General features: G+C 41.9%; 1 protein-coding gene and 1 long non-coding RNA gene across 3 annotated transcripts in view; one reads left to right on the top strand and one right to left on the bottom strand.

The window, feature by feature from the left end:
- LOC132401721 (uncharacterized) overlaps positions 1-12,073 on the top strand; it is a 308,491-nt gene that overhangs the window by 76,424 nt on the left and 219,994 nt on the right. For both annotated transcript variants that reach the window (XM_059983839.1, XM_059983840.1), the window contains exon 3: positions 9,314-9,361. In XM_059983839.1, coding sequence (XP_059839822.1) covers positions 9,314-9,361 — 48 coding nt within the window. The remainder of the gene's footprint in view (positions 1-9,313; positions 9,362-12,073) is intronic.
- Positions 1-12,073, bottom strand: part of LOC132401722 (uncharacterized) — a 161,513-nt gene that overhangs the window by 42,802 nt on the left and 106,638 nt on the right. The window contains exon 2 of the long non-coding RNA XR_009514684.1: positions 7,849-7,935. This is a non-coding gene — a long non-coding RNA (uncharacterized LOC132401722). The remainder of the gene's footprint in view (positions 1-7,848; positions 7,936-12,073) is intronic.

The raw sequence follows: 12,073 nt of genomic DNA, 5'->3' as shown, positions 1-12,073 counted from the left end.
TACTGGAACTTTATAAGGTTGGAGCCACAATTAGGAGGGAGGAGCAGATGTGGAGGATCCAAACCCCAAGGAGAGATGTCACGCTAATGAAGTCCACTTACAACTACAAGTAAAAGGCAGGCTATTATCTTTAGAAGGTTGGCTGACCCAGGAAATTGCATTACAACATCCTTATTGCTCAGCTCACAAGCCCTTCGCTGGCACCATTCGAGCTGATTTAATCCAATTGAACACCAATCTGAGCACTCAGGGTGTGCTGCTCAAAGGCAGTTTATAGCCTTTCGCTGAAAACCATGGAATTAATTGAGAGCTTTTGAATGCTTCACATCACAAACCAGTCAACAGACAGTAGCTTCATTTTGTTCAGTGTGGAGGAAGCTTTAATAATGGATTTTTTTTATATCTCCCTACTTATATTTTTCAACCTGGCAGTATTTGGAGAGCAAGACTACATGTGAACACATTTAGGCAATGCTTTAAATAGACAGTTGAAAACACTTGATTCTGCTAGGTTTTCATTGTAAATTGATCGCCTCTTGACTTTATCCATAACTTGGGTCATTTGTCTTTGATGACAGTCTTCAAAGTGGGTCATGCATGCAAATTCATAATGGTTTGTAACCATTATTTTATCGAGTGCTCCTATAAAAATTGTTAAATGATTTGGAACTGGCACCATGGGACAGGCCAGATGTACGGCTGCAAATTAGTTTACTAAAATGTAACATCAGCTCCATAACTGATATCAGCATAACAGACTTCAAAACAAACAGAAGCACTTAGAAGGGACTGCCGTTCAAAGAGTGCCTTTGCTGAGGAGCATTAACACTTCCATCTCTCTGTCGCTTTCACTTCCAAAAGCTTATATCCACTTTACTGTTGCAATGCCAATGGGTGTATAAGGCACGGCTGAGGCTTTACATAGCATTGGTCAAGCTGCACTTGGAGTGTTTTGGGGCAGTTTTGTGCCCCTTATCTAAGGAAAGATGTGCTGGCTTTGAACCGAGTCTAGAGGATGTTCCCATGAATGATGCTCTGAATCAAAGGGTTAATATATGAGGAGTGCTTGAAGGCTCTGGGCCTGTATTCTCTGGAGTTCAGAAAAATTATAGTAGATCTCATTCAAACCCATGAATATTTAAAGCTCTAGATCAGAGGTTCCCAACCTTCCTATGTCATGGACCCCAACCCTTAACTGAGGGGACCATGGACCCCAGGATGGGAACTCCTGCTCTAGATCGAATGCACGTAGAAAGGATGTTACCTCTAGTGGAGGAATCTAGGAGCATAGGATACAGTCTCAGAATATAAGGACATCCCTTTAAAACGGAGATGAGGCAGATTTTTTTTTTAGCTAGAGGGTGCTGACTCTGCGGAATTCATTGTCACAGATGTCTATGGACATGAAAAATGTATAATTAAAGCAGAGGTTGATAGGTTCTTGATTGGTGAGGGCATCAAAAGTTATGGGGTGAAGGCAGGAGATCTGAGTTAAGAGGGACAATAAATTGTGGAGCAAACTCAATGGGCCAAATGGCCTAATTCTGCTCCTAGGCCTTATGGTTTACACAAGACCATTAAAGAGAAGCTGGCGTTAGCCTCACAGAACACAGAACAGGCCCTTCAGCCCACAATGTCTGTGATGAACACGATGGCCAATTAAACAAAATCATCTCTGTCTGCACATGATCCTGCAAATTCTTGACTCTTGCTTAAAGCCTCTTCATTGGCCTCTGCTCCTACCACTACTCCAGCAGGCCATTCATAACACCTCTGTGTGAAAAAAAAACAACTTGTCACACATGCTTCCTCTAAAATTTTCCCCCACGGCCTTAAATGCATGTTCTCCAGTACATAATATTTCTACCTAGGCAAAAGATTCTGACCGTCTTTTCTGTGCCACTTGTAATTTTATATACCTCTGTTATTTCTCTCCAGAGCCTCCAATGCTCCATCTGTTCTTTTTAGATCATATTCTACGATCCAGGGCAGCACAGTAGCCTAGTGGTTAGCACAGTGCTTTACAGTACAGGCGACCTGGGTTCAACACCCGCCACTGCCTGTAAGAAGCCTATATATTCTCACCGTGACTGTGTGGGTTTCCTCCAGGTGCTCTGGTTTCCTCCCACAGTCCAACGAAGTACCAGTGGGTAGGTTAATTGATCATTGTAAATTGTTCCATGGGGGTAGGAGTAAATCAGGGGATTGCTGGGCAGCATGGCTCAAAGGGCCAGAATGTCCTGTTCTGCATTGTATCTCAATAAACAAATGAAATCCTGGCAACACCTCCACTGCACCCTGTCCAGAGGCATCACACCCTTCCTGTAATGGGCAACCAACTCTGAGCACAATACCCTGTGTTCTATGCAGCCACTACATGTTCCCAAACTCATGTGAAATCATAGCTGGTTTTTAACAGTGCCAGTTTGCTTCCCAACCCCATATGCCTCAATTCCCTTAATATCCAACTGTCCATCAACCTCTGTCTTGGCTGCTCTCACTGTCTGAGAATCAATGGCCTTTTTGGTGTATGAATGCCAAAGATTAACTACTCTTATGTCTCCTGTCAGTACCGAATAACCAAACTTTTATCGTGACAGTGGCATCTGGTCCTACACACCTCAAGCAGGAAAAACATCCTTCCCGTCTCGACCTGGTCAAACTCTGTCAAAAACGTTTAGACCTTCCAATGAGATTGTCTTTCGTTCTTCTACATTATAGAAATTAGGGAAATTAATAAAGTTATTGGCTAACAAAGTTCCCGCCCTGATAATTAACTCTCAGTGTTCCTCACCTTATGACTGCTGAACTTACACCTATGTACAACCTATATATATATATATATATATATATATACACACACACATACATAAATACATGTATGAGTGGGGTGGCGGGTGAAAATCCGTCTCTGCCAAAGGAGGAGGAAGGCACTCCTTCCCTCCGCTAGCCTGCAAGTCATGCTCGGGCAAGGTGTAGCATCTGCTTAACCCACCGAACATTGTCACGTGAAGTCATGGGAACCAGAGTGGATGGTTATACGAGCAGCTGGTACATATCACAAGTCCTGATTATGTGACCACTGACGCCAGGCAGACAATCTTTGAAGAGTATTGATAATGGCTGGGGCCACCCATCTTGTAAAGACACTGCCCAGAGTAAGGCAATGGCAAGCCACTTCTGTAGAAATATTTGCCAAGAACAATCATGGAAAGACCACGATTGCCCATGTCATCCGACATGACACATGATGAATGAACAAATATATATGAGTGAATGTTTGGGAAATCAGCAGAATAGATTTGCTGGATGCTGCAGGGCTGCAGGCATCTCCTGCCAGGTGGAACTGAGTTTGTGGTGGCATTTCTGACTTGCAAACTGATCAGATTATGGACAGTTCTCAGAAACGGAGCCCTGCTGTAACTTTGGGGAAGCTGTACAGAAAGTAGCACTGGAAATGATGAGCGCATTAGTAGCTATCTTCCAAAATTCTTTACATTCTGAAGGAGTCCCTGCAGATTGAAGGATGGCAAGTGTAAACCCACCTTTTAAAATTGGAAAGAATAAACAAGGAATTAACTATAGACCAATGTCAGTAGTGAGGGTAATGGTATACTCTTTTATAAAATGCTCTATTATCAAGAGGTCAGATATTGAACTACGCTACTGAACTGTGGAACTCTACACCTACAAGGGAACTCTACAAGGGATGCAGACTCAGTTGACACTTTTACGTAGCAGCTCAAAATCTATTTAGAGCAGTGCTCCTGATACGGGCTCCTTTACATTGGTGAGACCTGTCGCAAACTGGGGGAACTGCTTTGTCGAGGACCTCCGCATCATCCACCACAAACGGGACTTTTCCATGAGCAAACGTTTTAATTCCCATTCCGAAATGTCAGTCCATGGTCTCCTCTTGTCCCAAGATGAGGCTGCTCTCAAGGTGGAGGAACATCTAAAATTTCATCTGGGTGACCTCCAACCTGATAGCATGAAAATCAATTTCTCCTTCCAATAAACAAACTCCTCCCCCTTCCCCCACCCACTCCTTTTTTTTAATCTATTCCCCTTTCTGGCCTTTTACCTCTTTCCACCTGCCTATCACCCACACTCCCCATCCCTGTGGGTCCCCTCCTCCTTCCCTTTCTCCCATGGTACACTCTCCTTTCTTATCAGATTCCTCCCTCTCTATCCATTTACCTTTCCTGCCCACCTGGCTTCACCTGTCACCTTCTAACTAATCCTCCTTCTCCTTCCTCCACCTTTTTATTCTGGCATCTTCTCCCTTCTTTTTCAGACCTGATGAAGGGTCTCGGCCCAAAACCAACTGTTTACTCATTTCCATGGATGCTGAGTGACCTGCTGAGTTCCTCCAGCATCTTGTGTGTGTTGCTCAAAATCTATTTATTTAATCTTGCTTTTAACTAAATTCCTTTTATCTTTTATTTTCATGTTTGCACTTTATCCCATTGTAAAGCACTTAGAACTACATCATCCAAATGAATGTGCTCTTTAAATAAGTTATTATCATTAAAATAAATAAAAACAACGCATTGGAAAACCATTAAAATGAGAATGGACAAAGTCAGCATGGATTTTATAAAAGGAAATCATGATTAAAAGATCTGTTGAGGTTTCTGAGGATGCACCACATAGAATGGATAAGGAAGAAACAGTGAATGTGCGCATCTGGACTTTATAAGAACATAAGAAATAGGAGCAGGAGTAGGCCATCTGGCCCGTCAAGCCTACTCCGCCATTCAATAAGATCATAGCCATGGACTCATCTCCACCTACCTGCCTTTTCCCCGAAACCCTTAATTCCCCTACTATGCAAACATCTATCCGACCTTGTCTTAAATATACTTACGGAGGTAGCCTCCGTCGCTCCATTGGGCAGAAGATTCCACAGATACAGCACTCTTTGGGAAAATCAGTTCTTTCTCATCTCCATGCTAAATTTACACCCCTGAATCTTGAGGCTATATCCTCTAGTTCTAGTCCCACCTACCAGTGAAAACAACTTTCCTGGCTCTATCTTATCTATCCCTTTCATAATTTTATGTTTCCATAAGGTCTTCTCTCATCCTTCTGAATTCCAGCAAATATAGACCCTGGTGACTCAATCTCCCCTCATAGTCTAACCCCTTCATCTCTGCACCACCTCCAAAGCCAGCATATCCTTCCTCAAGTAAAGAGACCAGAACTGAATGCAGTAGTCCCAATGCGACCAAACCAGTACCCTACACGGTTACAGCATAATCACCCTGCTTTTAAATTCAATCCCACTAGTAACAAATGCCAACGTTCTGTTCACCCTCTTGATAGCCAGCTGCACTAGCAAACCAACCTTTTGTGATTCATGCACAAGCACTGCCAAGTCCCTCTGCACAACAGCATGCTGCAACCTTTTACCATTGAAATAATAATCTGCTCTTCCATTTTTCCTTCCAAAGTGGATGATCTTGTATTTACCGACATTGTACTCCATCTGCCAGACCCTTGCCCACTCAATTAACCTATCTATATCTCTCAGCAGGCTCTGTATCCTCTGCACAATTTGCTTTTCCACTAAATTTAGTGTCATCAGCAAACTTAGATACACTACACTCGGTCCCCTCTTTCAGATCATTAATGTATATCGTGAACAGTTACGGGCCCAGCACCGACTCTCGTGGCATCGTGAGAAACACCCATGTATTCCAACTCTCTGCTTTCTATAGATTAGCTAATCTTCTATATATGCTAATACATCACCACCAAATCTATGAGTCCTTATCTGATGGATAAGACTTTTATGTGGCACCTTATCGAATGCCTTCTAGGAATCCAGTAAATAACATCCATCTGTTCCCCTCTATCCACTGTGCTCATTATATCCTCAAAGAACTCCAGTAAGTTTGTCAAACAGGACCTGCCTTTGCTGGATCCATGCTGTGTCTGCCTGATGGATCCATTTCTTTCCAGATGCCTCGCTATTTCTTCTGTAATGATAGCTTCAAGCATTTTCCCAACTACAGATGTTAAACTAACTAACAATAATTACCTGCCTTTTGCCTACATCCTTTTTTAAACACTGGCGTGATATTCACCTTCTTCCAATCCGCCAGGACCTGCCCAGAGTCCGGAGTATTTTGGTAAATTATAATCAAAGCCTCAACTATAACCTTTGCCATTTCTTTCAGTACCCTGGGATGCATTCCATCAGGACCGGGGACTTGTCTATCTTTAGAAGACTTTTGTTAAATGCACAAAATCAATCTGTAAAATTAAACAGGTGAGCAGGGATTATAAACAGATTAAGAATTAGTTGTTGGACAGGAAAAAGATTAAAGATTTTTAAAGATTAGTTTTATTTGTCACAGGAGTATCAAAGCATCCAAACGTGCAGAGTAATGCGTCATTTACATCAATGACCAGCACAGTACAAGGATGCGCTGGGGGCAGCCACAAGTGTTGCTATACTTCTGGTGCCAAGGTAGCATGTCCACAACTTACTAGCCCTAGCCCGTATGTCACTGGCGCGTGGGGGGAAGCTGGAGCACCTGGAAGAAACCCACACAGTCATTGGGAGAACGTACAAACTCCGAACAGCATCTGGGGCTAGTGGTCACAGCCACAGGAAATGGTTTGACATTTAGAACTGAGATCAGGAGAGATTTCTTCAGCAGTGGATGGTGGAAGTCCCTGCCACAGAAGTTAGTGGAGGCCAAGTCATTAAATATGTTCAGGAAGAGTGCTACACAGACTGAATCTGTAAGTGCATTCAATAATTAAATGGATTTATAAGCTGCATTGGATCTGCGGACCAGAGATAGATAGATTAGATTTGCTTTATTTGTCATATGTACGTCGAAATTTACAGTGAAATGTGCCAGTTGCTTCAGCCATGATGAAATGGCGGAGCAGACTCAATGGGCCAAATTGCCTCATTCTGCTCCTGTATCTTATGATCAAATCCAGTCAGCAAGGACTATGCTGGACAACCCACAGATGTTGCCTCCCCTCTGGCCTCAGCACACAATGCATTAGCTGTAGCCGTACGCCTTTGGAATGTGGGAGGAAAGCAGAGCACCGTGTGGTTATGGGGAGAACGTACAAACTCCTTACGGACAGTGGTGGGACTTGAACCCCAATTGTATAACTGGCTGTTCCTACAATAAGCAGAGGGTAGAGATGAGGCCAATAATTAGATCCAGCATTGTATTACGTTCTGCTGAAGTCCTTATTGCTGCCCCCATATCTTATGCTCTTACAGAGAAACATGACTAGGGGAGGAAAAGGCTGGCAGCTTAATATTCCAGGGTACAGGTACCTTAGGCAGAATAGAGCAGGAGAAAAATGAGGACACAAGTTGCAGTTTTGATGAAGGGAATACACAGAGATTAAATTAGTGCTGGATCACCCAGTTTGGTTTTATTTAAGATTCATTTCCAGTACACAAGTGCAAAAGAGAGTGAGGCTACCCTCAGGGTGGAGGAGCAACATCTTACATTCTGCCTGGGTACCCTGCAACCTGAAGACATGAATATTGATTTCTCCCTCCAGTAAACAAATTCCTCACCACCCCCCCCCTCACCTTTATTCCCCACTCTGACCTTTTACTTCTTCTCACCTGCCTATCACTTCCCCTTGGGTTTTCCTCTCCTTCCCTTTCTCCTATGGTCCCCTCTCCTCTCCGAGCAGATTCCTTCTTCTCCAGTCCTTGACCTTTCCGATGCACCTGGCTTCAACTATCACCTTCTTGCTAACTCCTTCCCCTCTCCCATCTTCTCCCTTCCCAGTCCTGAAGAATGGTCTCAGCCCGAAACATTGACAATCTATTCCCTTCCATAAATGTTGCCTCACCTGCTGAGTTGCTCCAGCATTTCGTGTGAATTGTTTTGGAGTTCCAGCATCTGCAGACTTTGTCATGTGAGCGAAATAACTTGTACTCTGGATTCAATGGAACACAAAAAATAACAATAAAATAAAGAACATAATAGTAAAAAAAATCTCAATTAGTATAACTATATAAGATAGCTTATACACATGGATTTATTTATATCCAAAAATGATGCTAGGTACAGGAGTGTCTGTACATAAGGTGACTGGCAGGAAATAATAAAATAGTGAGTGTGTGGAGTGTGTGGAGGGGTGGGTCAGTGGGAGGAGGTGTTGATCAGCCTTACTGCTTGGGGAAAGAAATTGTTTTTGAGTCTGCTGGTCCTTGTGTGGATCCTACATAGTCTCCTCCTGGATGAAAGTGGAAGCTGAGAAATAAGGTGATGATTACATTGCTGAGATTTCACTGTAGGCCCCAAATAGTCAACAGGAAAGCTTTAGGGTATTGAGGGCCAAATGCTGGCAATGGTACTGGCTTGGCTGGGACAGCTTGGATGGCATGAATCAATTAGACAGATGCACCTGTTCCTCTGCTGTATGTCTCTGACTATATATGACTCAATGGTGTGGGAATCTACAGTAAGAAGGCTCAATACAAAAATTAGAACATGGCTATGTGGAAGTGAAATCTACGTGTGCTTCTTTAACACAAAGGGTACTGGATACACAAGGCTCTTTCTCCAAAAGGTTAGAAATGCTATGAAGAGATTGATATTAACAATACCAAGCAATAAGGATCAAGAGAAATTAAATGGGATAAAACTACGACTGAGTATCAGAAAAGGCTTGGGAGACAGAATGGCCTCTACCCGCGGAGTCTGAGGTTGAAATCTATCTCACGTGTTCACTAAGTCGCACATGCCAGGGACTCAGCAATTGTTTTCTCTGCTGGATTACAGAAAAAAGTGCAGATCACATCTAAATTTGGCATCCCTTGCTGAAGCATAATCTCATCAAAGTTTAAAGTAAATTTTATTATTAAGGTTCATATTTGTCACCATATGCACTCCTGAGATTCATTTTCTTGCGGGTACGCTCAGCAAATCAATAGAAGAGGGACTATAGCAGGACCAATGATAGATCAGCCGGTGCAGAAGAGAACAAACTGTGCAAACGCAAATATAAATAAAGAGCAATAAATAACAAGAACATGAACTAATGAGACAAAGGGTCCTTAAAGTGAGATGATTAGCTGTAGGAGCAGTTCAAGGGAGTGTAGTTATCCCCTATTTATTCAAGAGCCTGATAGCTGAGGGGTAGTAACTGTTCTTGAGGCTGGTGGTTAGATATCCCCTTGCCTTTTCAGATGCTTATGTCAGACCCATGGACTTTGGGCCCGAAGCTTTGATTAATATTATCGTATCCAGCAGAGATCTCCTTTTCCACTTTCTCATGTATACATCTAATGCAGTTTCCTTTTGCTCTGCAGGATCACAGGAATGAAGCAAAGCCAAGATGCAAAGTGTGCATGGCTGAGGTAGGTAAGGCTCTGGGTACTGAAGGCGACAGTGGGCACAGAGTGTCACGTTAACTGCAGATGCACGCAAAGCTATTTTTACAATAATGCGATTTCTATGTTGAAAACAAATAATTTTATTAAAAGCTAAAATAAATATTGCCAATGATACTTAAGAGCCAGTACTAAATAGTGTCTAAATCTCATTATCCTAAGGGACCACTTGCAATTAAAGTGATGTAATGGGCTTTTGAGTCATATCAGCATTTGTGAGATGTGAGTGCTGTCTGCCATTGCATTAAAATTGACATTGTGTCAAACATTTAAATAATGTGCACTCCAATGTGAGCTTTGCTGTGCCATATCTACATATGAATATGTCTAAGTGCTGGAGTGGTTTCTTTCTGACAATATAAGATACGTAATATTTAGTTGTAGAGAAACATCAATATTCCTTATTATGTGCAGCCTGTGTAATGAGTGATAGAGACACTGAAATTTCATGTTGAAATTTTAATTGCCTTTAAAATACGGTACTTTCTTTGTGATCTGGGGATAGAGTTTGGGCATGTAAATTGACAAATACCTCAAGCAGTTTAACCTGCCAGTTTCAAATCAGCTTATAGCAGCGATATAGGAAGGTTTTAAAATTGATCTATGAACAGAAGATTGTTATATTATTCATTAAGTTGACTTAATTGTTATACTGCACCATTATCATTATGTAAGTACACCAGCTATATCAAAATTAATAAAATATTGATAATGATTGTATTAACATATAACATTCAAGGTTACTTTCAATTGACTATTTGGTTATGGAAGTGATTGGATGTGTTTTTACTCAGCTTGGTTTCACCTGATGCATGCTATTTTAAGTACTTGCTGGCAGGCTCCAATGCCAGTAATGTGGACTGCATTTATTGCCATTTCCTTCCATCTTCCAGTTCTTTTCAATCGATCACTATTCATTTTACCTAATAAAATCACTTCTGATTGTCAGTACTTATCTACTGCCGCTCTATTTGCACAGTGCTCTATATACAGTGGCAACTTTATCAAGTGCACCTGTACACCTGCTTGTTAACACAAATAGCTAATCAGCCAATCATGTGGCAGCAGCTCAATGCATAAAACCATGCAGACATGGTCAAGATGTTCGGTTGTTGTTCAGACCAGACATCAGAATGGGGAAAAAGTATAATCTTAGTGACCTAGAGCATGGAGCAATTGTTGGTACTGAGATTCAGTTATTGTCCAGCCCAAACATCAGAATGGGAAAGAAAGGTTATCTGAGTAACTTTGAGCATGGAATTATTGTTGGTACCAGACAGGGTGGTTTGAGTTTCTCAGAAATTGCTGATCTCCTGGGATTTTCACACACAGCAGACTCTAAAGTTTACAGAGAATGCTACAAAAAAGCCCAAAAAAAGAAAAAATTATTAATAGAGTAGCAGTTCTGTGGGTGAAAATACCTTGTTAACGAGAGGTTAAAAGCGAATGGCCAGCATGGTTCAAGCTGACAAGAAGGTGATAGAAACTCAAATAACCAGCAGTGATGTACAGTGGAGCATCTCTGAATGCACAACACATCAAACCTTGAAATAGATGGGCTACAGCAGCAGAAGACCATGGACATACAGAAATATACTTGGTGGCCTTCTGTGCCTTGATAAAGTGGGCACCAAGTGTATGTTTACCTTATTAAACTTGCACTCTGTTTTATTTTTTGCTGCTGTGTTTGTTCAAAGTCCAAAGTAAAATTTATTATCAGAGTACATACAAGATGTGCACTGGCAATATCTGAACCCAAGTGTGAAGGAAAGATAAACTCCAATGTAGAGACAACGACCAGAGTTTATTCATAATCATTCCACAGAACATCTGTGGCTCAGCCAAGCAACATTGCGAAATGTAACAATGGCAAAACTGGGACCCCACAATTAGCGTCCGTTGGGTGTCCGCTTCAATAATATAGGTAACAAGGAATCCCCAAGCCTAAAAAAATATGCTTAACAAGTTTAAGAAAAAAGCAGCAGGAGACCTCTTTACAAAGAGCAAGATGCACGAGAAAAATCACAATAGCTCTAAACGATTAATAACTCTCACTAAACAACAATTAACCATGCATTGGCATCTCCATACCAGATGGTGATGCAGCCAGTCTGTCTGTCTGTCAGTCAGTCAGAATGCTCTCCACGGTACATCTGTAGAACGTTGCTAGAGTTTCCGGTGATGTACCAAGTTTTCTCAAGCTTGTAATGAAATCTCGCTGCTAGCATGTCTTCTTCATATTGGTATCAATATGTTGGGTCCAGGATAGTTCTTCACAGATGCTGGCACCAAGATGTCAAAGGTGCTCAACCCTTCCACTGCTGATCTCTTTATGAAAACTGGTATGTGTACTCCAGACTTGCCCTTCCTGAAGTCCAGAATTAATTTCTTGATCTTACTGACATTGAGTGCAAAGTGGTTTTTGCAACATTGCTCAAACAGCTGATCTATCTCACTCTCTCTCACTCCTGTATGCCTCCTCATCACCATCCAAGATTCTGCCAACAACAGTTTGTAACAAGATACAGTGAAATATTTTTGCTAGCTTGCCTTCTGAACAGATTCTTCCAAAAAAAGTGCACCAAGATGGAAAAAGGACAAGAGAATGCAGAGTAGAGTTTTGCTACTACAAAGAAAGTGCAATGCAAGTAGAGGAATAAGGTGTAAAGGCCACGATGA

Source organism: Hypanus sabinus, chromosome 11 (genome assembly GCF_030144855.1).
Source record: "Hypanus sabinus isolate sHypSab1 chromosome 11, sHypSab1.hap1, whole genome shotgun sequence".
Lineage (NCBI taxonomy): Eukaryota > Metazoa > Chordata > Chondrichthyes > Myliobatiformes > Dasyatidae > Hypanus > Hypanus sabinus.
Note: the sequence above shows the minus strand (reverse complement) of the source record. Positions and strands in the feature narration are given on the sequence as shown.